Source organism: Mustela nivalis (genome assembly GCF_964662115.1).
Source record: "Mustela nivalis genome assembly, chromosome: 10".
Classification (NCBI taxonomy): domain Eukaryota; kingdom Metazoa; phylum Chordata; class Mammalia; order Carnivora; family Mustelidae; genus Mustela; species Mustela nivalis.
The window spans coordinates 76,821,798-76,849,705 of NC_139029.1; the positions used below are offsets into that span (position 1 = coordinate 76,821,798).

Here is a 27,908-nt window from a genome sequence, read left to right on the forward strand (position 1 = left end):
GCTCTTTTGTGTCTTTAAGTCAGGTAATGTCACTCTTCCAACTTGGCTCTTCTTTAATATCATGTTGGCTAAGAATATCCAGTGTTTTGCCTCTCCATATAGGCTTTAGAATCAGTTTGTCAATATCCACAAATTAACTTCCTGGAATTCTGATTGAATTGCCTTGAATATATAGACTTAGTTGCAACTAACTAACTGACATCTTGAATCTTGGCAATATTGAGTCTTCCTATCCATGAGCATGGACTGTCTCTCTATTTATTTAATTCTTTGATTTCTTTCACTGGAGTTTCGTAGTTTCTCTTTATAGATCTTGTGTATATTTAGCTAGGTTTATACCTAAGTATCTGTTTTGGGGGGTGCTAATGTAAATCATATTGTGTTTTTAATTTCAAATTCCTCTTACTTATTGCTAGTATATAGGAAGGTGACTAAATTTTGTGTACTTCTTGTATCTTGCAGTTATTGGTTCTAGGAATTATTATGTCAAATCTTTTGGATTTTTAATCTAGATGATTATGTTTTCTATAAACAAATATAGTTTTGTATTCCTTCCTAAGATATGTATCTTTTATTTCTTTTTCTTGTCTTACTGCTTTAGTGAGGACTGCTAGAACAGTTTTGAAAAGCAGCAGTAATAAAGAGAGTATCCTTGCCTTGTATCTGATCATAGTGGGAACGTTTTTAGTTTCTCACCATTAAGTATGATACTAACTGTTGTTTTTCTATAGATATTCTTTATTAAGTTGAGCAAGTTCCCCCATTCCTTGTTTACTGAGAGTTTTTATCGAGAATGTGTGTTGAAATGTCTGTCTGGTTTTGGTAATTAGGCTAATACTGGCTTCATAGAGTGAGTTAGAAAGTATTTCCTCTGCTTCTGTCTTCGGAATTGGATTGCAAGAATTGGTATAATTTCTTTCTTAGATGTTTGGTAGAATTTACCAGAGAGCCCATCTGGACCTGCTGCTTTCTCTTTGGGAAAGTATTACTAATTCCTTTAATAGATATGAGCTTATTCAGATTGTCTTTTCCTGTGTGAGTTTTGTAAGATTCTGTCTTGTAAGTAATTGGTCTGTTTCATCAGTTTTATTAAATTTGTGGTCAGAGAATTATTACAGTATTTCTGATTATCCTTTTAGCATCTTTGAGAGTTATAGTAATGTCTTCTCTTTCATGTATTAGTAATTTGTGTCCTCTCTCTTTTTTCTTAGTCTGGCTTAGAGGCATACTGATTTTATTGATCTTTTCAAGAATCAGCTTTTGATTTTGTTGGTTTTCTCTGTTGATTTCCCAATTTTAATTTTACTGATTTCTGCTTTAAATTTTATTATTTATTTTCTTTTGCTTACTTTGGATTTAATTTCTTCTTCTTTCTCTAGTTTACCAAAGTGGAAGCTTAAGTGATTGATTTCAGATCTTTCTTCTTTTCTAATATTTGCATTCAGTGCTATACATTTTCCTCCAAACACTGCTTTTGCTGCATTCCACAATTTTATTATATTGCATTGTGTTTAGCAGCTTTTATTTAGCATGAAATGAAGTCTAAATCATTTATTTGATATTTATGAATATAGTTGCATCTTTTCTTCAAGCTTCTATAATATATATGAGGCTTAAGATGCAGTATCAATAAGCAATGAATATTTTTTCTCATTTTGTAAAATAATCTGAGATGAGTTTATGTTTCAGTTATACCTACTGTAAACAATTTTAAAACACACTCCAAGAACACAATTTTTAACATTAGAATTAAGTTGAGTAATAGTTTGATGTTACTTTGGTATTTAGGTTACACATTTGGATATGACTATTCGTGAACACAGGGGAGAAATGGAACAGAAAATAATTAAATTAGAAGGTACTCTGCAGAAATCAGAATTGGAACTTAAAGAATGCAACAAACAGGTAAATTATTTAAAATTACATGCTTTATATTGTTTTTAAAAATAACTCCTTTACTGTAAGCGTCTACTTATTATTAACATAATATGGCTTTTTTATAGAACACATATAACAAAAATACTACATAATTTTAACCACCTTGTATATGTTACTTTAAATTCACTTTTCTCCTCTTAATTTTTCCCCAGTTTTATTGAAATATAAATGACAGAAATTGCATATATTTGAGGTATACAACATGTTTTGATATACACTGTGAAATAATTAACACAATCAAGCTAAATAACATAGCCATCACCTCAGTTATTTTAATTATTTATTTTTGTTGAGAATGCTTAAGGTCTATTCTCTCAGCAGATTTCAAGTATACAACATAGTATTACAATTATAACCATACACTGTACATTAGATTTTCAGAATTTACTCATCCTATACAACAAAAACCTTATATGTTTTGACCAACATTTCTTCGTTTTCCTCACTCCCTACCCCCTGATGATTACCCTTTTAATGTTACTTTGAATGTAGTTTTTCTTGTCCCAGTGTGTCCACATGTTTATCATCATGTGTGCATGTTTGAATATGTATAAAACATCTCTGGAAGGATTTGTAAGTCTCTTAACTGTGGTTGCCGCTAAGGAAGGAACACAGTGGGAAAGAGGACTTTGTTTTCACTAACTATATTTTTCACCTCTTGCACATATTACCTGTAAAACTACTTGTGAGGTCATGTAACATCTGTTGTTTTAATGTACTCTAATTATCCTTAAACAAATGTGATTGAGACTTGATTTCTTATAGTGTATTTTAGGTATATAGATAAGCATTTTATTAAGCATAAGAATTCTGATGTTAATGTCTAAGTTATGGTGGTCTTAAGAAAAATACATTTTTATATTTTGCTGTTGTATATAAATGTGTTTAAAGTTTGACTTATTTGGATTGCAGTTATGATTAAAGAACTGTTTTTCCTTAGTTACATTAATATTGCTCTGTTTAAAATTCAGATAGAAAGTTTGAATGAAAAATTGCAAAATTCCAAAGAACAGCTTCGAGAAAAAGAGTTTATAACACTACAAAATGAACAGGAGATAAGTCAACTGAAAAAAGAAAATGAACGAACACAACAAAAGATGAAAGAAATGGAAAGTGTAAGCAAATTATTTTCTAAGGAACAGATTAATATTATCTGAAAAGTAGCATAAATCTTTGTTTTAAACTAGTCTTAATATACGGAAACTGTGCCCTAATATTTTGAGGCTAATTATTTGTGTCAGATAATTATTGGGTTTTTTGACCTTTCTAAATATTTTACTCTGATATTCGAATTATAGAGAAGGGCATCAACTTATCTTTATACTGCCTACAGGCATTGGCATGGTATCTGTCACATAGTAAACCCACAATATGTGCTTACTTGGTCAACAAATATTTATTAAGAGCCTGCTATGAAACAGAGCTGGAGATACAGATATTAATAACATATATATTTGTCTTGAGGAACTCCCTCCAGAGAATGAATGAACTTGGATATTGAAACCAAGTATATTGAGTTAGTTGCCAGATAAAATTTGATGTCTTTGTATTATCAGTTTACATGTGTGTTGACTGGTGAACCCATTCTACCCACTTGCCTTTTTAAAAAGTGAATTTGCTTCTGAGAGCTCTCATATATGTAACTTTTTTTGTTTTTAAATACTATACTCAACTTTAAAACTTCACATATAGCTCTTTATAATCAACTTTAAAAACTTCACATATAGCTCTTTATTGTCTGTCTGCTTCAGTAGGATATACTATCCATAAAGGTAGCCACTTTGTCTCCTTTGTTCACTCTTAAGTCCTCAGTACCTAAAACAGCACATATCACATGGTAAGCATGAATAAATCATTGAATTTATACATAAATTAAGCAAAGCCTTTGAGAGCAAGTTTGGGCCCCAGGGAAAAGAAAATCATTATTGGTCCAGTCATTTCATGTTCCCTAACAAAGGTTAACTAAAAATATTTACATGAGATTTATACTGATATGTAATACACTTGGACCCAAGGTCTCCATTCCAGACGTCAGGGTCCTAATGATTTATATTCATTTCTTTCCTTCTTATCAGCCCTAAAGTCAATTACCTACATTCTAATCTCCCTCACCAAACTAATTTAGAACTAACTTAATTTTCACTGATATTTTTTTCTCTAAGGAAACAATACTTTACTAGGGATTTAACTGAGTAGTAATGCAGAAATGTTTCAGAAGGAGTAGCAGTCCCAGTGGCAAATTTTACTTTTACAGAAAATAAGGTCATGACCTTAACCCAAACATGTGGATTAATGGTGGCTTTTGGTTATCCATGCCAGTGTATTCTCCATCTGTGAAATGGATAATCAGGTATTAGCTTCTTTTGTCTCTTTATATTATTATATATTCTGCCATGTTATAGTCATAATGATGAAGGATTATATAGCTTGCATATTAGTCATGCAAAATACAATTAGTCCCAGATTGATTACGGTACATTTTCTTATCATTTAAAAAGAAAAAAACATTGGCCATTCACAGACCTGTACCCCTGGGGTTAATAATACATTTTATGTTAATAAAAAATTAAAAATTAAAAAAAAATTTGTGAGTATCAGTTTCACAGTGGATGATGTTGTATGTTAAAATTTTTTTAAAGGTTTTATTTTATTTATTTGACAGAAAGACAGATAGTGACAGAGATAGTGAGAGAGAGCACAAGCAGGGAGGAGAGGAGAAGCAGGTTCCTACTGGGAGCCCGATAAAGGGCTCAACCCAGGACTGTGACCTGAGCCACCCAGGCGCCTCTTGTGTGTTAAAGTTTATAGAGATTGAGTTAGGTTGGGGGAAATCACTTATTAAAAGAAAAATCAAAATAAGAAATAGGTTAATCTATATAACTTCATTTTGAAACCTACAAATATCTTGCATTTTTCAGGTTATGAAAGAACAGGAACAGTACATTGCAACTCAGTATAAGGAGGCCATAGATATGGAGCAAGAATTGAGGCTAACTCGGGAGCAGATGCAGAACTCCCATGCAGAATTGTTGGAGGCTCGTCGTCAACAAGTCCAAGCACAGAGAGAGGTAGAAAGGCTCTCAAGTGAACTGGAGGAAATAAAGCAACTCTCTAAAGAAAAAGTAATCCCTATTTTAAATAATTTTACCTTACTAAAAATCTTTTTAAAATTTTAGCATTTATTTTTTTAGATTATAGATTATATTAACTTTTACACACACTGAATGTACTTCATGCTACTGAATTTTACACTTAGAACTAGTTAAAGTGGTAAATTTTATGTTATGTATATTTTGCTAAAGTTTTAAGAAGAGAAGTGTTATATTTAGTGTAGCCTAGTAATATAAATAAGAAAACCTTTGGAATTGAGTTTTGGCCAAACTCATTAGTTTTCAATTAATTGAGTTACAGAGTACTTTTGGATTTTCAAGTGAGTTAAGCTATCATTTGGAAGAAAAAAACAAAGCTAATCTTTCTTGAGTAAAATGTTTACATTTGTAGCTACTAAGTTTATAACTGTTATGAAACCTGTAGTCCAGAACCCTTACTGAGAGAAAGTACTTTTAATAACAAGAACAATAATATAAATTGTATTTCCCCAGGATTTGGTAGAAGGTTAACAACTTTGCTTAAAAATACTAGATTGATATGCTTGGGTTAATTACTTAGACTTCTAGAAAAATGTATTTATTGGTGTTTCAGAAAAGTGCCTGTGAATCCTCTGCTTTTTATTATGGTTACTAATACAGTATAGGAATTGCATTAAAGTATCTTTACATTTAATTTTGGTAAATTTAGTGCTTTTATTCACATACCTGGTTGGTTAGACTAATAAAGAATATATAAGGGGTCATGCCTGGGTGGCTCAATTGGTTAAGTGTCTGCCCTGGGCTCAGGTTGTGATCCCAGGCTCTTGGGATGGGGTCTTGGGATGGAGTCCTGTGTTGGGCTCCCTGCTTAATGGGGAGTCATCTTCTCTCTCTGCCTCTGCCCCTCCACCAACTCATGCTTGTGCATTCTCTCTAATAAATATTTTTTTCTAATAAATTTTTTTAAAAAGAATATCTAAGGAATTTTTATTAGAATATGTTGGGCATTTGCAAGTCTCCTAGGAAAAGCTCCTAGGAAGCTGTCTATTTTAATCTCATCTCTATCCTTATCAGTAGTATCTAAGTATAATATAATTGATTTTCTGTGGATATAATAAGCTCAATTAATCAAAAAAGTGAAAGTGAGGAATTATTTAAAATGACAGTTTAACATGAAAAAATGCTCAACAGCACTCAGCATCAGGGAAATACAAATCAAAACCATAATGAGATACCACCTCACACCAGTCAGAATGGCTAAATTTAACAAGTCAGGAAATGACAGATATTGGTGAGGATGTGGAGAAAGGGGAACCTTCCTCATAACACGGTTGGTGGCAATGTGAACTGGTGCAGCCACTCTGGAAAACAGTATGAAGATACCTCAAAAATTTGAAAATAGAGCTACCCTATGACCCAGCAATTACATTACTGAGTATTTATCCCAAAGATACAAATGTAGTGATCCAGAGGGGCACCTGCACCCCAATGTTTATAGCAGCAATGTCCACAGTTGCGAAACTAAGGAAAGAGCCCAGATGTTCATCAACAGATGAATGGATAAAGAAGATGTATTTATATACAGTGGAATACTACTCAGCATCAAAAAATGAAATCTTGCCATTTGCAATAATATGGACGGAACTACAGGGCATTATGCTAAGTGAAATAAGTCAATCAGAGAAAGACAATTACCCTATGATCTCACTGATGAGAGGAATTTAAGAAACAAAACAGTGAATCATAGCAGAAGAGAGGAAAAAATAAAACAAGAGGAAACCAGAGAGGGAGACAAACCATAAAAGACTCTTTATCATAGAAAACAAACTGAGGATTGCTGAAGGGGGTAGAGGTGAGGGGATGGGGTAACTGGGTGATAGACTTTAAGGAAGGTATATGATGTAATGAGCGCTGGATATTATATAAGACTGATGAATCACTGACCTCTACCTCTGAAACCAGTAATACATTATATGTCAATTCATTGAACTTAAATTAAAAATGGGGGGGGGAGGGGCACCTGGGTGGCTCAGTGGGTTAAAGCCTCTGCTTTCGGCTCAGGTCATGATCCCAGGGTCCTGGGATTGAGCCCCACATTGGGCTCTCTGCTCAGCGGGGAGCCTGCTTTCTCCTCTCTCTCTGCCTGCCTCTCTGCCTACTTGTGATCTCTCTCTGTCAAATAAATAAATAAATAAATCTTTAAAAAAATGGGGGGGGGAGTAACTTTTTTTATTTTTTAAGTTTCATTTAAATTCAAGCTAGTTTCAGATATAGAATTTAGTGATTCAGCACTTACAACACCCAGTGCTCATCACAAGTGCCCTCCTTAATCCCCACCACCTATTTACCCCATCCTTCCATCTACCCCTTTTCTGGAAACCATCAGTGGTCTATAGTTAAGCTTATGTTTCTTGGGTTTTCTCTCTTTCCGTGCAACCCAGGTTTGTTTATTTTGTTTCTTAAATTACACATAAGTGAAGTCATATGTTATTTGTCTTTCTCTTACTTATTTCACTTAGCATAATTCTCTCTAGCTCTGTCCACATCATTGCAAATGGCAAGATTTGATTCTTTTTATGACTGCATAATACTCCATTATATATATATACTGCATCTTTTTTTTTTAAAGGTTTTATTTATTTATTTGACAGACAGAGAGATATCACAAGTAGGCAGAGAGGTAGGCAGAGAGAGAGAGGGAGGAAGCAGGCCCCTTGTGGAGCAGAGAGCCTGATGTGGGGCTCGATCCCAGGACCCTGGGATCATGACCTGAGCTGAAGGCAGAGGCTTAACCCACTGAGCAACCCAGGTGCCCCTATATACTGCATCTTTATCCATTATCAGTTGATGGACATTTGGGCTCTTTCCATAATTTGACTATTGCAGATAATACTGATATAAACATCAGGGTGCATGTATCCCTTTGGATTAGTATTTTTGTATCCTTTGGGTAAATATCAAGTAGTGCATTGCTGGATCCTCAGGTAGTTCTATTTTTACCTTTTTGAGGAACCCCCACACCGTTTTCCAGAGTGGCTGCACCAGTTTGCATTCCCACCAACAGTGTAAGAGGATTCCCCTTTCTCTGCATCCTCACCGACACCCTTCTCTGGATCCTTGTTTCTTGTGTTATTTTTGGTCATTTTGAGGTAGTACCTCATTGTAGTTTTGATTTGTTAAAATGATAATTTAATATAAAATATTTCAGCTCAAAACTCTAAATATGTATTCATGTGTAAATCTTTTAATTTTGGACCCAATCTTGTTTTTATGTGTGTGTGTGGGTAGGGTCTTTGATTAGAATTCCACCTAATCTTTTTGCATTAACCATACTCCTAGTCCCTCATCTATTGCAATTCTGGTTTCTTTAAAGTAGAGTAAAAATTAAAAGACATTTTAAAATCAGAGTACAACATCTATTTTACATGGGGTTTCCCACAATATTTTACAACTATTTTGATTGCTTCTAATTGAGTAAAAAATGTTTGACTTATTCAGTAAGCTATCTCAAGGCACATAACTAATTTTTAATATAAAAACTTTCTTTTTGCCGGGTGCCTGGGTGGCTCAGTGGGTTAAGCCGTTGCCTTCGGCTCAGGTCATGATCTCAGGGTCCTGGGATTGAGTCCTGCGTCGGGCTCTCTGCTCAGCGGGGAGCCTGCTTCCCAGCCTCTCTCTTTGCCTGCCTCTCTGCCTACTTGTGATCTCTCTCTGTCAAATAAGTAAATAAAATCTTTAAAACAAACAAACAAAAAAAAACCTTTCTTTTTGCATGTATATTTCCTCAATGTTCATATATAATGTATATTAGAATTGCATAATTATAATAACAAGCACAACTAGCATAAATAGGTTTGGATAAACAAAACTGACTCTTTCTTTTTAAAGATTTTATTTATATATTTGAGAGAGAGAGAGAGAGAGCGCGCGAGCTCATACACACTCATTAGTGGGGGGGAAGGGCACAGTGGGAAGCAGACTCCCTGCTGAGTGGGAAGCCTGGCCATGCAGAGCTCAATCCCAGGACCCTGGGATCACAGCCTGAGCCAAAGGCAGATGCTTAACTGATTGAGCCACGCAGGCACCCCACAACTGACTCTTGTTAAGCAAACAGTGCATTTGGTGAATAAAATGCATAGGCAAACCTTACAGTAGACTTATCTACTGAAGTTCAACATACTGTGGTTATTTGTTTTACAGAATGCATTGGTTAGTGAACTATTACATTGTGATAAACAATATACTACTACATTTGTAGTCTCTTAAATGTCTAGATTTTAAGGTATACCATTTAATAAACTAATTTTGTGTATGAGCACTTATATAGTATTATAAAAGATTAAAATACTTCCATAAATCCACATGATTGGTTTAGCTATAATAATCAAATAAACTTTCCTTAATGTGTCATTTTTAAGGAAGCTCATGGACACCATTTAGCTGAAGAATTGGGGGCTTCTCAAGTACGTGAAGCTCATTTAGAAGCAAGAATGCAAGCAGAAATCAAGAAATTGTCAGCAGAAGTAGAATCTCTCAAAGAAGCTTATCATCTGGAGGTAAAGAAAAATGTTAATTTGTTCCATAACTCCCTGCTACAGAAGTGGATTGAACTATCTAAATGAAACTTTAAGTCTAGCTTCTAAATGTTCATTATAGAATAACTCATTATGGTCTTCATTTCTGGTAGCTAAATATAATTCCACTTCATATCCAGTGAGTTCATGCACTGTGGGGTTAAGAGCTTAAAGTCTTGAGGTAGGTAGTCTAGTTCCAAATCTCAGCTTATCACCTGGCACTTATGTGACCTCGAGCAATTAACATCTCTGTCTAAAATGGGCAGAATAATCATATGTACCTCATAGAACTGGATTAAATGAATTAAATAGATTCAATGAATATAGTTAAAGATCTTAGGGCAGAGCCTGGCTTATCATCATCATCATCATCATCATCATCAGTTATAAATAGCACTTGCCAAAACTAACTGGAGATATTTAGTAAACAACATAAGTAGTTTCATGTGCTATGAATGTACAATGCTTTGCAATTTCCGACATTTGTTCTGATAGTAAGTTAGAGAGGCAACATTAAAACCTGATACTTTTTATCTACCTAGTATGTCCTGAGCCTTTATAGAAATGAAGTGTTATCAATTAGAATAGCACTTCTTGTCTTTTTAAAAACTATATCTAACAATATCTAAAATGTATGTATTAGAACTAAATAAATTACTTAGAGTTCTAATAAAGCATTTTTCTATATGAAAAGGATTACAGCTACATTCAGAACTACTCCTTTCAAAGGAGTTTGGAACTATCATATTTGTGAGAGATTGGTAAGGCTTGTAGTCACTGGTCACTATGTCTTGCTTAAATGTGTTTAGATTCAGATCTCCTTGAAAACATTGTGTCTGCCAAACAAAACATATTTGCAAACTGAATCCAGTTAATAGGCTAAGAGATTTCAGTCCTTGGTTTTTAAAGACAAATGGAATGCTGTTGGATTCAACATAATTATTTAATAAGTAAATATTAGCTACTCAACCAAGTGACCATCAGTAATAACTAGTCCAGCTAGAGTGTTTACCAGCAAGTATTCTTTGCATTTTTATTATGTAATCTTTACTCTACTTTGATTTCTTATCATTCAATTTTTTAAGTTTTTTAAGCCCTCTGAAAGTATTTATAAGCAGGTAGTACATAAAATGAATTGTGAAAATAGGTTTTAATGTTGCTGTTTAATATTTGATACTGTTTTATATGTATAATATAAAAATTTGTAATGTGTTTTTATCCTCTTTGGTACTTGACAAAGATTTATTTTTAAAGCATGTATGTTAAATGAAGGAATAAATCATTAAAGGGAGTGGGAGGTTGGGGTACCAGGTGGTGGGTATTATAGAGAGCACAGATTGCATGGAGCACTGGGTGTGGTGAAAAATAATGAATACTGTTTTTCTGAAAATAAATAAATTGAAAAAAAAAGTAACAAAGTTAGTAAAAAGGATTAATAATTTTAATAGCATTTTAAAAATTATAGGTTTCAGACTTGTCAGAAAAGTCAATAATAATTGCAAAAGTCCTAATATTTTTTCAAAGATTTTATTTATTTATTTTTATGAGAGAAAGAGAGTGAGCACAAGCACAGGGAGTGGCAGGCAGAGGGAGAGGGAGAAGCAGACTCCCTGCTGAGCAAGGAGCCTGATGCAGGACTTAATCCCAGGACCCTAGGGTCATGACTTGAGCTGAAGGCAGAAGCCAAACCCATTGAGCCACCCAGATGCCCCCTGATATTTTTGATAAGAAATAGATTTTTTTTAAAGTTTTTATTATGGAAAATTTTGAAAGAATGGTATAAATCCTCCTATATTTATTATTCAACTTTAATAATTGCCAACCTATTGGCCAATGTGATTTCATTTATAAGTATGCTGACAATTTCTTTTTAAAAGGGAATACTTTGGGGCGCCTGGGTGGCTCAGTTGGTTAAGTGGCTGCCTTCGGCTCAGGTCATGATCCCAGGGTCCTGGGATCAAGTCCCACATTGGGCTCCCTGCTCACTGGAAGGCCTACTTCTCCCTCTTCTTCTCCCTCTGCCTCCTACTCTGCCTACTTGTATTCTCTCTGTCAAATAAATAAATAAAATCTTAAAAAAGCGGGGGCAGAATACTTTTGAGAATGAAAAATGATGCTGTTTTTAACTACACCAGGAAGCCAGGCATAAAACCTGGTGAGTCTCGAGCAAACTGGGAAGTATGATCACCACATCTCAGTCACTTCCCTTCCCCCACATATCTATTTCTATTTGAAGCAAATCTTAGACATCATTATTTCATCAGTAAACATTTCGGTAACTCTAAAAGATAAGTGATATTTTAAAAACAACCACAATATTATCATCACGCCTAAAAATTGACAATAACTTGTGAATATTATCAAATACCCATCATTTGTTCACATTTTCCCAATTGTCACAAAAATGTCTGTATAGGTAAAGTGGTTCGAATCAGAAACAAAAACAGCCCATTGTATGTGGCTAACTGTTCTTAGGTAAATTTAAGACCACAGGTTTCTTCTTCCTCTTTTTTCCTCTAATCGGTTATTTGTTGAGAAATCAGATGTTTGTACCTATAATCAGAATTTACTTTAGTACAAATGGAAGTGAAAAGTATTAGGATATTTTCAAAACCAACTCCCTCCTATATTTTTTCCTTTTCTTTTCAATTTTGGGGCTGTGTAGATGATGTCACATCAAGAGAACCATGCGAAGTGGAAGATTTCTGCTGACTCTCAAAAGACTTCTGTTCAGCAACTAAATGAACAGTTAGAGAAGGCAAAACTGGAATTAGAAGAAGCACAGGACACTGTAAGCAATTTGCATCAACAAGTCCAAGATAGGAATGAAGTAATTGAAGCTACAAATGAAGCATTACTTATTAAAGTAAGTAAACATATAGAAGTGCATAAAATATAAGTACATTTATGACTTGTTTTCCCTGTCTTTAGTTTATAAAGGAAAATATGATCAAATGTTGACCAGTTTGAATAAAAAGCATTTTATTTAGAAGATATTGGGTGTGGGAATTATGAGTATGATGTATATCATATTACCCCAGGAGAAATAATTTTTAAGTTTAAACATAAAAAGTTTTAGATATATTTTTTTGGTAAGAAAATTTTTCTGCTTTCTTAGCAAATTCAGTTATATAATACCTATATTACCAAATGTCGTCACCATGTTATACATTAGATCCTCAGACCTTACTCATCTTTTAGTTAAAATGTTATACTGATTCACTAACCTCTATTTCCACCACTGCCTAGCAATCCCTTTTCTATCTGCTGTTTCATTATTATGTTATGTCACCATATAGTATGTCATTAGTTTTTTTTTTTTTTGATGTAGTGTTCAATGATTCATTGTTGTTGTTTTTTTAAAAGATATTTATTTATTTATTTATTTGACACAGAAATCTCAAGTAGGCAGAAAAGCAGGCAGAGAGAGAGGAGGAAACAGGCTCCCTGCTGAGCAGAGAGCCCGATGAGGGGCTCAATCCCAGGACCCTGGGATCGTGACCTAAGCCGAAGGCAGAGGCTTTAACCCACCGAGCCACCCAGGTGCCCCTATGATTCATTGTTTACATATAACATCCAGTGCTCCGTGTAATATGTGCCCTGTTTAATACCCATCACCATCATCATCTGCTGTTTCTGAGTTTGATTCTCTCTCTTTTTTTTTTTAGACTCCACATACAAGTGATACCATGAACTGTTTTTCTTTTATTTAATTTAGCATAATGTCCTCAAGGTCCATCCATGTTGTTGCAAATAAGGTGTCCTTTCTCATGGCTGAATAATAGTCTACTGTGTGTATCTACATACCACATCTTTATCCATTCATCTGTTAATGAACACTGTGGTTGTTTGCTTAACTTGGCTGTGATGCTGCCATGAATGAACTTGGAAATACATGTCTCTCTGATATCCTGTATTAATTCCTTTTGTGTATATACCCAAAACTGGTATTGTAGCATCATATGGTAGTTCTAATTTTAATTTTATCCAGAACCTTCATAGTGTATTTCACAGTGGCTGTCTCAATTTACGTTCCCACCAACAGTGCACAAAGGTTCCCTTGTCTCCACACCCACACCAACACTGTTATCTCTGGGTTTTGGTGGTTGTTGGGTTTGTTTGTTGTTTTTTTTGTTGTTGTTGTTGTTTTTTTTTGATGATTTCTTTTTTTTTTTTTTTTTTTTTTAACTTTTTATTTTTTATAAACATATATTTTTATCCCCAGGGGTACAGGTCTGTGAATCACCAGGTTTACACACTTCACAGCACTCACCAAAGCACATACCCTCCCCAATGTCCATAATCCCACCCCCTTCTCCCAAACCCCCTCCCCCCAGCAACCCTCAGTTTGTTTTGTGAGATTAAGAGTCACTTATGGTTTGTCTCCCTCCCAATCCCATCTTGTTTCATTTATTCTTCTCCTACCCACTTAAGCCTCCATGTTTGTTTTTTTTTTTAATACTAGCCATTCTCACAGGTATGAGATAGTATCTCTTTATGGTTCTGATTTGCACTTCCCTGATGATGAGTGATGTTGAGCACCTTTTCATGTACCTGTTGCCTGTCTATATGTCTTCTTCAGAAAAATACCTGTTCAGTTCCTCTGCCAACTTTTAATTGTATTTGGGTTTTGAGTTGTATGAATTCTTAATATATTTCAGATATTCACCCTTTATCAGATATATGATTTTCAGATATTTTCTCCCTGTATGTAGGTTGCCTTTTCATTTTGATAGTTTACACTACATTGCAGAGCTTTTTAGTTGAATATAGTCCCATTTATTTATATCTGCTTTCATTGCCCTTGTTTTTGTGTCAGATCCAACAAATTATTGCCAAACTTAATATCAAGTAGCTTAATCCATACTTTTTCTTCTAGGAAATTTATGGTTTCTTTTAAGAGTTTCATCCATTTGGAGTTGATTTTTGTGTATGGTATAAGATGGTAATGAAGTTTTTTCTTTTTTCATCTGACTGTGCAGTTTTCCCAGCACAACTTGTAGAGAAACTATACTTTTCTCATTGTATATTCTTGGCTCCTTTGTCATAAGTTAATTTGCTATATATGCATGGGCTTATTCCTGGACTCTGTTCTGTTCCATTGATCCATGTATCCATTTCTATACCATTACCATACTTTTTTATTACTATATAGCTTTGTAATGTAGATTGAAATGAAGAAGTGTGATGCCTCCAGCTTTCTTCTTTTTTCTTAAGATTACTTTAGATATTTGGGTCTTTTCTGGTTCCATACAGATTTTAGGATTGTTCTGTTTCTTTGAAAAATGCCACTGGAATTTGGATGGGGATTGAACTGAATCTGTGAATTGCTTTGGATAATACAGTGATTTTGTATCTTACAACTTTACTGAATTCATTTATTGTAACAATTTTTTGATGGATTTTTTAGTGTTTTCTATATATAATATCATGTTATCTGCAAATACAGCTGCTTTCCAATTTGGATACTTATTTCTTCTATCTTTCCTTTTTTTCTTCCTCCCCCCTTCCTTCCTTCCTTTTTTTTTGGAGGGAGAGAAAAGGGAGTGGGAAGGGCAGAAGGAAGGGGAGAGAGGGAATCCTAAGCAGGCTTCAGGCCCAGCACAGAGCCTCACACAGAGCTCTGTCTCACAACCCTGAGGTCATAACCTAAGCTGAAATCAAGAGTCAGATGCTTAACCCACTTAACCCACTGAGCAACCCCTTTTATTTCTTTTTCTTGACTAATGGCTCTGGGTAGAACTTCCAGTACTATGTTGAATAAAAGTGGCAAGAGTGTTCCTGGTCTTACAGAATGTTGAATTTTTTCAAATGTTTTTTCTGCATTTGTTGAGATAATCATAAAATTTTTATCCTTTATTTTGTTAATGTGGTGTATCATGCTGATTTTTTTTTGCAGATGGTAAACCTAATCATCCTTATACATCTATGGAATTAATCCAACTTGATCACTATGTATTATCTTTCTAATATATTATTGAATTCAGCTTTTCTTCAATTTTGTTGAGGAATTTGCATCTATTTTCATCAAGGATACTGGCCTCTACTTTTCTTGGGGCTTCCCTGTCTAGTTAGGTATCTGGGTGACCAGCTCCTAAAATGAGTTTGGAAGGGTTTCCTTCTCTTCTGTTTTTTTTTTTTGGAAAAGCTTGAGAAGGGCTGGTATTAATTCTTCCTTAAAGTTTGGTAGAATTCGTAATGAAGTCATCTGGTCCTGGACTTTTGTTTCTTTGAAAGTTTTTGATTACTGATCTAATTTCCTTACTATTAATTGGTTTGTTCAGATATTCTATTTTTTCATGATTGTCTTGGTAGATTTTGTGTTTCTAGGAATTTATCTGTTTCTTCTAGATTGTCCAGTTTGTTGGCATATAAGTCTTCATATCAATCTGTAATGATTCTTTGTATTTCTTTGGTAGCAGTTGAAATGTCTTCTCCTTCATTTCTGATTTTATTTATTTGGGCCCTTTTTCCCCTTGGTAAATCTGGCTAAATATTTGTGTATTTTTTTTTTTAAGATTTTATTTTTTTGTTTGACAGAGAGATCACAAGTAGGCAGAAAGGCAAGCGGGAGGTTGGGGAAGCAGGCTCCCCGCTGAGCAGAGAGCCTGACGTGGGGCTCGATTCCACAACCCTGAGATCATGACCTGAGCTGAAGGCAGAGGCTTAACCCGCTGAGCCACCCAGGTGCCCCTTTATTTTATTTTTTTAAAAGAATATTATGCAGCCATCAAAAAACCCTGAAATCTTGCCATTTGGAACTTGGATGGAACTAGAGAATACTAGGTTAAGCAAAGTAAGTCAATCAGAGAGGGACAATTATCATATGATCTCACTGATTTGAGGAATTTGAGAAACAAGACAGAAGATTATAGGGGAAGGGAGGGGGAAATGAAACAAGACGAAATCAGAGTGGGAAACAAACCTTAAGAGACTCTTGGTCTCAGGAAACATACTGAGGGTTTCTGGAATGGAAGGGAGTGGGAGGGATGGGGTGGCTGGGTTATGGACATTGAGGAGGATATGTGCTATGGTGAACACTGTGAATTGTGTAAGACTGATGATTCACAGACCTGTACCCCTGAAACAAATAATACATTATATGTTAATTTTTTTAAAAAACCCTCTGCTCAGTTTCCCTGACCTTTTCTGTTGTCTTTTTAGTCTCTATTTCTGCTCTATCTTTGTTATTTCCCCTTCTCCTAGCTTTGGGCTTAGTTTGTTCTTTTTCTAGTTCCTTAAAGTGTGAAGTTAGGTTATTTGCAATCTTTCTTGTTTTCTAATGTAGGTGTTATCACTATGAACTTCCCTCTTAAAAGTATTTTTGCTATATCTCATAATTTTTGGTATTTTGTATTTCCTTTCTCATTTGCCTTGAGATAATTTTTTAAAATTTCTTTAGCCTATTGGCTGTTCTGTAGCATATTTTTTAATGCCCACATAATTGTGAACTGTCAGTTTTCTTATAATTTATTTTTGGTTTTATACCATTGTGGTTGGAATATATTAATATTTCAGTCTTCTAAAATTCATTAAGACTTGTTCTGTGGCCTAACACATGGTTTACCTTGGAGAATGTCCCTTGTATATTTGAGAAGAATGTATACAGGCCTTATGCTGTATGGAATGTTCTGCAAATGTCTGTTAAGTGCATTTGATCTTATGTGTGGTTCAAGTCCAATTTTTCCTTATTGATTTTTCTGCCTTGATCTAGCCATTGATGAAAATGGGATATTTAAGTCCCCTACCATTATTATATTTCTGTCTTTTTCTTCCCTCATGTCTGTTAATATTTGCTTTATATATTTATATATGTTTTTTGGCTCATAAATATTTATATAATGTACTCTTATTATTAGATTGATTCTTTTGTCATTATATAATGACATGCTTTGTCTGACAGTTTTGGCTTAAAGATTGTTTTTTCTGATGTAGGTATAGCTATATAAGTATTCATTTGATTTCCATTTATATGGGATATATTTTTTTATCTATATTATTTTTAAAAATTTTTATTTTAAATTCCAATATAGTTAACATACAGTGTTTTGCTAGTTTTCAGTGTACGACATAGTGATCAGGCACTTCTGTACATCACCCCTTGCTCATTAGGACAAGTGGTCTCCTTAATCCCTATCACCTATTTTCCCCATCCTTCCACCCACCTCCCATCTGGTAACCATCAGTTTGTTCTCTGCAGTTAAGGGTCTGTTTGTTGGTTTATCTATCTCTTTTTTTTCCTTTGCTTGTTTTATATGTTTCTTAAATTCCACATATGAGTGAAATCATATAGGGTAAATTTGTCTTTGTCTAACTGACTTAATTCACTTATCATTGTACTTTCTAGCTCCATCTATGTCATTGCAAATGGTAAGATTTCATTTTTAATGGGTGAATAATATTCCATTGTACATATATGCCATATCTTCTTTATTCAGTCATCTTTCAGTGGACACAGGCTGCTTCCATATGTTGGCTTTTATAAATAATGCTGCAATAAACATAAGGGTGCATGTATCCCTTTTAACTAGTGTTTTTATAGTTGGGGGTAAATGTCCACTAGTGCAGTATATGGGTCATATAGTAACTCTATTTTTAGTTTTTTTTTTTTTTTTTAATTATTTAATTATTTGAGAGAGAGAGAAAATGCATGAGAGGGGAGTGGTCAGAGGGACAAACAGACTCCCTGCTGAGCAGGGAGCCTGATGTGGGACTCGATCCCTGAACTCCAGGATCATGACCCAAGCCAAAGGCAATTGTTTAACCAACTATGCTACCCAGGCGCCCTATTTTTAGTTTTTTGAGGAACCTCCATACTGGTTTCCACAGTGGTTGCACCAGTTTTCATTCCTACCAACAATGCAAGAGGGTTCCTTTTTCTTTACATCTTTGCCAGCACTTTGTGTTTCTTGAGTTGTTGATTTTTAGCCATTTACACAAGTGTGATATGATCTCCTTGTGGTTTTGATTTGCATTTCCCTAAGGATTACTTACATTGAGCATCTTTCATTTTGTCTGTTGGCCATCTATATGTCGTACTTGGAGAAATGTCTGTTCATGTCTTCCTCCCATTTTTAAATTGGATTATTTGGTTTTTTGAAGTTGAGTTGTGTAAGTTCTTTATATATTTTGGATACTAACCCTTTGTCAGATATGTCATTTATAATTATCTTCTCCCATTCCATTAGTTTTGTTGATTGTTTACTTTGCCATGCAGAAGCTTTTTTTTTTTTTTTTTAAGATTTTATTTACTTGAGAGAGAGACAGAGTGAAAGAGAGACCAAGCTTGAGTCAGGGGGGAAGGGAAGAGAGAGAGGGAGAAGCAGGCTCCCTCTCAGGAGGGACATGGGGCTCCATCCCAGGACCCCCTGGGATCATGACCTGAACTGAAGGCAGATACTTAACTGACTGAGCCACCCATGCACCCATGCAGAAGTCTTTTATTTTGATGAAGCCCCAATAGTTTATTTTTTCTTTTGTTTCCCTTACCTTAGAAGGCATATTTTAGAAAAATGTTGCTACAGCTGATGTCAGAGAAATTACTGCCTGTGCTCTGCTCTAGGGTTCTTATGGTTTCAGGTCTCCTATTTAGGTCTTTTATCCATTTTGAGTTTATATTTGTGTATGGTGTAAAAAAGTGGCCCAAATTCATTTTTTTGCATGCAGCTATCCAATGTTCCCAACAACAGTTATTGAAGAGATGGTCTTTTTCCCATTGCATATTCTTTCCTCCTTTGGCAAAGATTAATTGATCATATAATTGTGGGTATATTTCTGGGCTCTCTGTTCTGTTCTCTGGATCTATGGGTCTGTTTTTATGCCAGTACCATACTCTTTTGATTATTACAGATTTGTAGGACATCTTGAAATCTGGGATTATGATACCTCCAGTTTTGTTCTTCTTTTTCAAGATTTCTTTGGCTATTCAGGGTCTTTCATGGTTCCATACAAATTTTAGGATTATTTGTTATAGTTCAGTGAAAAATGCTGTTGGTATTTTGACAGGGATTGCATAGAATCTGTAGTTCTTTGGGTAGTATGGATATTTTTACAATATTTGTTCTTCCAATCCATGAGCATGGAATATCTTTCCATTTCTTTGGGTAATTTTCAATTTCTTTCATCAGTGTTTATAGTTTTCAGAGTATAGGTCTTTTACCTCCTTGGTTAAGTTTATTCCTAGGTATTTTATTACTTTTGGTACAATTGTAAATGGCACTGTTAATTTCTTCTTCTTAATTTCTCTTTCTGCTACTTCATTAGTAGTATATGGAAATGCAATGTATTTCTGAATGTTGATTTTTGTATTGTGCAACCTTACTGAATTCATTTATCAATTCTAGTAGTTTTTTGGTGACGTCTTTAGAGTTCTATGTATAGTATCGTGTCATCTACAAATAGTGATTATTTTACTTCTTTATTTGGATGCATTTTATTCTTTGTCTGATTACTGTGGTTAGGACTTCTAATACTGTGTTGAATAAAAGTAGTGAGAGTGGACATTCTTGTCTTATTCCTGGTCTTAGGGGAAAAGCTCTGAGTTTTTCCCCATTGAGTATGGTGTTAGCTATAGGTTTTTGACATATGGCCTTTATTATGTTGAGGTATGTTCCCTCTAAAAGTTTGTTGAGAGTTTCTAACATGAATGGATGTTGTACTTTGTCAAATGCTTTTTCTGTGTCTAATGAAATGATCATATGGTTCTTATCCTTTCTAGTGTTGATGTGATGTATGACATTGACTGATTTATGAATAGCAAACCACATTTGCATCCCCAGAATGAATCCCACTTGATTGTGGTGAATGATTTTTTTAATATATTGTTAGATTCAACTTACTAATATTTTATTGAGAATTTTTAAAATTTAAATTCAATTAGCCAACATATAGTACATCATTAGTTTCATACGTAGAGTTCAGTAATTCATCAGTTGCGTGTAACACACAGTGCTTATCACATCACATGCCCTCCTTAATGCCCATCAATTATCCCAACCCCCATCCACCTCCCCTCCAGCAACCCTCAGTTTGTTTCCTATAGTTAAGAGCCTCTCATGGATTTTCTCCCTCTCTGATGACTTCCTATTCAGTTTTTCCTCCCTTCCTCTGTGATTCTTTGCACTGTTTCTTAAATTCCACATATGAGTGCATCTGTGTTCATCAGTGATACTGGCCTGTAGTTCTTTTTTTTTATAGTGTCTTTGATTTTGGTATCAAGGTAATGCTAGACTCATAGAAAGAGTTTGGAAGTTTTCCTTCCTCTTGTATCTCTTGGAATAGTTTGAGAAGAATAGGTATTAACTCTTTTTAAAATGTTTGATAGAATTCACCAATCTGGCTCTGAACTTTTGCTTCTTGGGAGTTATTTGATTACTGAATCAATTTGATTGTTGGTAATTAGCATGTTCAAATTTTCTATTCCTGAATGGGAAGAAATCAGGGAGACAAACCATGAGACTCTCGACTTCAGGATGCAAACTGAGGGTTACAGATAGGGAGGTGGATGGGGGAATGGAGTAACTGAATGATGGGCATTAAGGAAGGCACATGATGTGATGAGCATAGGGTGTTAAAACACAACTAATGAATCATCGAACACTTTATCAAAAACTAATGAGGTAAAAAAAAAAAACCTAATGAGGTACTATATGTTGGCTAATTGAATTTGAAAAAGATAAAATGAAAATTTTCTTTTTCTTGATTGTATGTTTTTTTCTTTTAGTAGTTTGAATACATCATGCTATTATCTTCTGCCCTGCAAAGTTTCTGCTGAAAAATCAACTAATAGCCTTATAGGGTCCCTTGTATGTATCTATTTTCTTTTGCTGCTTTTTAAAATTCTCTCTTTAGCACTATTTTTTTGCCTTTTTTTTTTTTTACTTTTTGCCATTTTAATTACTATTTTTCTTGGTTTGGACCAATGGAGGTTGATTTGGGGGGGGGGGGTCTGTGTGCCTCCTGGAGCTAGGCATCTGTTTCCTTCCCCAGATTTAGGAAGTTTTAAGCCATTACTTCTTTATTTATTTTTTTTATTTTTTTAAAAAATATTTTAATTTATTTGACAGAGAGAGATCACAAGTAGGCAGAGAGGCAGGCAGAGAGAGAGAGTGAGAGGGACGCAGGCTTCCTGCTGAACAGAGAGCCTGATGTGGGACTCGATCCCAGGACCCTGGGATCATGACCTGAGCTGAAGGCAGTGGTTTAACCCACTGAGCCACCCGAGTGCCCACCATTACTTCCTTAAATAAATTTTCTGCCCCCTCTTCTCTCTTCCTGGGATCCCTATAAAGTGACTGTTACTACTCTTGATGGTGTTGTAGAGTTTCCTTAATCAATGGTTTTTTATTGTTCTTTTTTCTCTCCCTGTTAAGCTTGTTTTCCATTACTTTGTCCTACAGGTCCCTGATCTGTTCTGTTTCCTTTGGTCTACTATTTATTCCCTTTAATATATTTTTAATTTCAGTTATTCAGTTCTTCATCTCTGACAGGTTCTTTTTAATGTATTCTGTCTCTATTGAGGGTGTCACTATGAGGTCCTCCACTCCCAAGTCTAGTGTGTATGTTCTTTTTGTTTTTAAGATTTTAATTATTTGTAAGTGGGGTAAGGCAGAGGGAGAAGCATGCTCTCTCTGAGCAAAGAGCCTGATGTGAGACTTGATCCCAGGACCCTGGGATCATGACCCAAGCCAAAGGTCAACGGAGCCACCAGGCGTCCCCCAGTAAGTATCTTTATGTATGACTATTACTTTAAATTCTCTATCAGACATATTATCTCTGTTTCATAAGCTCTCTTGCTGTGATTTTGTCCTGTTCTTTCATTTGAGATAAATTCCTCTACCACCTCAGTTTGTCTTTCTGTATCTATTTCTATGTTAGGAAAGCCACATATGTCTTTTGATCTTGAAAGTCACAGCCTAATGAAGATGATGTTCTGTAGTGCCCTGCCCTGCAATATCCCCTGTTCACCAGAACCTTGTGCTTCAGGGGTGTCTCTTAAGTGTGTCATATATGCCCTACTATTGTGGCTAAGCTGCGTTTGCCTTCAGTCCAGTAGTCTCCAATGGCTTTCTTTGCCTGTTGTGGGCAGGATTTGGTCCCTGTTTTGGTAGTCAGCCAGTCTGGGGCTGCCTTGGGCTTGAGTTGAGTCAGACCAGGCATTTGCCGGATCTGCAGGGTGTTCTCTGTGTTGTTCCCCTGAGAAGCTTTTGTTAGTGGGTGAGGCCTGCAGTCAGACCAGATGTCTGCCTCCACCCCACTGACAGGGCCACAGTTGTACTGGTGTGTGTGGTTATCTTCCTCTCTTCCTGGTCAAGGAGTCCCTTTGGAATGGTGTTGACCCTTGTCAGGGCTGCTTTTGCACTGCTAACTTGCGCCACCACTTTGGATGGAATCCTGTCAAGGGCAGGTCTGCAGGAGAACACAGCAGTAGGGTACACGGTGTTAGCAAGGTATTTGCTAGTCTGCTTTGGGAAGGGACTTGGAGCCACTTTTGAATACTCTTGCCCAGGATAGGTTGGATAGGGCGAGTCTACAGGTGGACACAGGGCCAGGACACACTGTTAGCAAGCTAGGTGGAGAGTGTTTGTGCTGCACTGGTTCCTACAGGTGTCTGTTTTTCTAGGCTGGGAGGCAGGGAAGGGAAATATGGAGCTCTTATGTTGTTGGAGAAATCTCCCAAAGATCCCTGTCCCTCCAACACACACACACACACACACACACACACACACCCCTCCTTCCTTTTTACCCCACACAGTTTTTCGAACTGCTGCTTCTATGCTGTACCTCCATGGCACTATTTGTTTCTCTCTTTCAGCATAGGGACTCTACCCTTCCAGCTCTCCCAGACCCCAGCCTGCTGATATTTAAAGTTCCAGGTGGTAAGCCCCACTGATTGTAAGAACTCATGGAGTTGGGTCTCTCGGGTTTTCAAAGCCAAATGTTAAAGGGATTTATCTTCCCATTGCAGGTCCCCAAGCCTAGAGTTCTGGCATGGAGTGTGCTCTTCTTCTCCCTTCTCCATGCCCACAGTGTCCTTCACTCCTGCAGACAATCCTGCTAGTCACTGAGGCTCCCAACTGCATCTCTCTTTCCTACCCTCTTCTATGGGTCCTCTTCTCTACACTTAGCAGTGGAGAGCCTGTTCTGCTAGTCTTCGGGTCATTTTCTGGATTAGTTACACTGATGTGTGTGTTATCTAGTTGTATCCATAGGACGAAGTAAGCTTAGAATCCTCCTCTTTCATTTTTCTGGGAACTACCCCCATGTCTTTTAACTCTTTGTGTTAGAGTTTTAGTGATTTACCCACCATAATTGGAACATTAGAGTATTCTGAATTTAACTATATGTTTACCTTTACCAATGAGCTTGAAACTTTCATATGTTTTCCTGTTACTATTTAGCATTTTTAAATTTCAGCTTAAAGAATTCCTTTTAAAATTTAGTGTAAGGCCAGTCTAGTGGAGATGAATTCCTTCAGCTTTTCCTTGTCTGGAAAACTCTTTATCCTTTAATTCTGAAGGACAACTTGGCCAGGAAGAGTATTCTTGGTTGGTACGCTTCCCCCCCCCCCCCATTCAGTACTTTTAATGTGTAATGCCATTCTCTTCTTATCTACAGATTTTCTGTTGATTTTCGCATAAGGGTTTCCTTATACATAAGTAGTTTTTCTCTTGCTGCTTTTAAGACTCTCTGTCTTTGGTTTTTGACAATTATAAAGTGTTTCAGTTTAGATCTCTGGATTCATCATATCTGGAATTCTCTAGGCTTCCTGGATCTGGATGTCTGTTTCTTTTCTCAAGTTAAAAAAGCTTTGAGCCATTATTACTTTAACTAAACTTTGTGCTCCTTTCTCTCTTCTCCTTTGGGGACCCCTATAATGTGTATGTTGGTCCTTTTTTTTTTTTTTAATTAATTTTTTATTTTTTATAAACATATATTTTTATCCCCAGGGGTACAGGTCTGTGAATCACCAGGTTTATGTTGGTCCTCTTGATGGTGTCCCATTAGTCCCTTAAGCTGGTTTCACCCTTCTTAATTTTTTTTTCTTTCTGCTCCTCTAATCGAATTCCACTACCCTTTGGGTCCTCTGATCCTTTCTTCTCTTGGATCTAGTCTGTTGTTGAACCTCTTTGTTGAATTCTCCAGTTCAGTTACTGTATTTTCATTCTGTGACTACTTATGCTCTGTGATTTTTGGTACCTTCTTATATTTTCTGTCTCTGTTGAAATTCTTACTTTGTTCATGCATTGTTCTCCTGACTTGGTAAACATCTTTATGATGTTATTTTGAACTCTTTATCAGGTAAATCACTTGTTCCTGTCTCATTAAGGTCTGTTTTTTAGAGTTTCAGCTTATTTTTTTGTATGGAATATATTCCCCTGTTTCTTCATTTTTCTCAATTCTGTATTGCTTTCAGCCACCTATCCCAGTCTTGACAGAGTGGTATTGTGTAGGAGATATGCCTTATTGATCATCTGGTTCTGAGTTCCTTATTGTTTTTCAAACCTTTGTGATTGTTCAGCCTTCTTTGTTCTAGGTGGATCCCGGTAGTTGAGGGTGTGCCATGATTTGTCAGTATTCCAAAGAGTATGATGATCTCAGTCAGCATCTAGATGTAGACTGTCTAAAGTCTAGACCCTTGGGTAAGAGCCAGGAAAGTATGTAGTTGGGATCCTTACAGGGAGAAACTGAGAGATGGGCTTTATTATTTGTTCCCTCAGCGCTGGGCTTACATTTGTAGGCATGAGGGTGTGCTCCTCTGCCTACTAAGAACTGCTTTGTTTGCCACAGTCCTGCTAGACATATGAAAGCAAACCCTGTTGGCTACGGAGTCATGTAGTCCAGAGAGGCCAGTCCCTTGGGCAACAGCTTCAAAAGTTTGAATGCTAGATGAGTACAAGCTCCTTTCAAGAAGATACTGGAATTTTTTTTTTTTTTTTTTTTTTTATACTGGAAATTTGAAGCAGACTCTAGGGAAAAAGGTGGATGGGGTACCTGGTGCTCTGGTGCTCCTAGACATGTGCTAAATTAGAAAACTGACCCTCGGGCAGAAGCTTTTAAAGTACATAAATAAGACTCATTAAGGGAAAGATGAAGAGGTGGACTGTTTTTGCCAGCTTCTTCTGTGCTGATCCCTGGTAGACAGCCATACCACATTGTTGTGAGCCCATTAAGAACTGTTTTTCTATTTGCTCTAGTCTTGTAGGTCTCATGAATAGCTTTTTAGAGCTAGCTGTTTTAGCACACATTCCTCAAATGGTAGTTTTAAAAGTTGGGGTGTTAGAGGTGGGGTCCATACCCTTCACTCCTCAGGGAGAAGCTGGGAGTGAAGTGTTTCCCCCACAGAATGGCCCTTTTGTAGGTATTTTCTCATTAACCCGGTGTGTGGATGTTGCTCAGCTGGCTTCTTTGAGAGGGAATTGCTCCATGACTAGGTGTAGATTCAGTGTGCCTTGGAAGGAATCACTTATGTCATCATCTTGGACTAGAACTTATTCAAATACAGACTTAATTATATTTACTTTAGAAAGTTCCACCCTTGATGTACCTACAAGTAGGAGCATTTTTCATTAAACAAAATTTCTTTATATTAAAAAAAAATTTACTATACACTATTTTCCAAATAGCTCATTGCTGCTGAGTCAGCCCTATTGATTATGGCAGTTTAGTGTAGAATTTGAAATTAATATCACTACTGCTACATAGAGATAAAATTTAATATTAATTCAAAACTGCCACTATGTATGAAATTTACATTGCTAGCTAAGACCTTACAAAAAAAGTTCACTAATAGCTCTGAAGCAATAAATAATTTTATTACAAAACAGAAGTTATTAAAAAGCAAAAAAATTCAAATAATATTTTAGAAATATTTCTAGTTACTAAGCTGAACACTCAAATTCCTTTTGTAACATACTTGTTATTCACAATACTAAGGAAAGCTGAATATACATAATCTTTTTTTTTTAAGATTTTATTTTTAAGTAATCTCTCTACCCAACATGGGGCTTGAACTCACAACCCTGAGATCAATAATCACATGCTCCACTGAGCCAGCCAGGTGCCCCTAGACATAATCTAAAATTATGTTTAGATTGAACACTCTGTGCTTTTTTAGAGACATGAATATACCTAGTGTTCTGGAGATTTACAAAAATTATATAAAATTATGTAACTTCACTATAAAAAATTGACTCAAAATTTAAAGATTCTGCATTGCATATCCTTTGTTATAGCTATCTCTGCTCACTTGTTAATTATTACTACTGAGATAAATAGAATTGGATTGCACTTATTATTCAGAAGTTTTTGACAGTAATTCTCAAAGTCAATATTAACTGGTTCTAGAGACTGAACCGAAGAATAGTTAAGGAGGATAGAAGGGAAAGAAAACTAACAAGAGCAGAAGCTGGCATAACTATAACAATTAGAAGTAGCTATAAATAATGGACAACAATTCCATTGACAGCAGCAGTAAATGACAGAGAACAGAAACAGAAGTGAGGGAGAAGAAAGAACAAGAGTTTGAGACAACTGATCTTTCCAGCTCACTTCCTGTAATACCCTCACAAATACCCTATCATTTGAGGTTAACCAGATTAAGGGCAAAGCTTAGACCATTTTCTGAGAGCCCTAAAGGCATTACTTTATTATATAATAGTGACCACAACAGTGAAATTCTGCAAGTCTTAATAAGTTGAATTATGTTTAACGTATTCAGTTACACTATATTTCATTATAAAAGCTAAGTGTTAAACTGAAAGTTACATGGACTCGATTTAGCTAAGATAGCACAATTCTCAATTATGGCTAGATAACTCTGTGGCTAGAGTTTAAAAATATTTCAACTGCACAGAACCCTGTATGTGTTAACTCTGTAGCTATTTTATTAATTGTGATTATCAGAATGTAAATATAAGATTTACTACAAAAGTTGGCACTCTAGCCACTTGTAAATAATGTTTACCTAGAGAAAGTAGTACTTAAATAAGCATGTTAAACTTTCATTTTGTAATGTATTCTGTGGTTATGACAGTTTTAGTAAGCAGAGTATTTTTAGAAAGAAGAGATACTATCAGATTAAAAGTGACCGATTTAGAAATATATATTTTATGGATACCTATAAGAAACAGAAAATGTATTTGAACAGAAGACTACTAAACATTAACTTACGTCTCCTCTTCATTTTTTTAGGCTTTATGGTTTTTCAGTATACGCAGTCTCATTCTTGGATTCTAAAGTTGGGTCAGAGGATCCAAATGAAGGACATGGAAAAAATAGTAGAAATGAAAAGTTTAGGGGCACCTGG

At 35.6% G+C, this 27,908-nt stretch overlaps 1 protein-coding gene across 12 annotated transcripts in view; it reads left to right on the forward strand.

The window, feature by feature from the left end:
- The window catches only part of CCDC18 (coiled-coil domain containing 18), a 105,065-nt gene that overhangs the window by 65,676 nt on the left and 11,481 nt on the right, over positions 1–27,908 (forward strand). For 11 of the 12 annotated variants that reach the window (XM_082688697.1, XM_082688698.1, XM_082688693.1 and 8 more), the window contains 5 exons: positions 1,789–1,905; positions 2,910–3,053; positions 4,857–5,060; positions 9,446–9,583; positions 12,267–12,467. In XM_082688697.1, coding sequence (XP_082544823.1) covers positions 1,789–1,905; positions 2,910–3,053; positions 4,857–5,060; positions 9,446–9,583; positions 12,267–12,467 — 804 coding nt within the window. The remainder of the gene's footprint in view (positions 1–1,788; positions 1,906–2,909; positions 3,054–4,856; positions 5,061–9,445; positions 9,584–12,266; positions 12,468–27,908) is intronic. The other variant, XM_082688692.1, reaches the window with a different exon arrangement.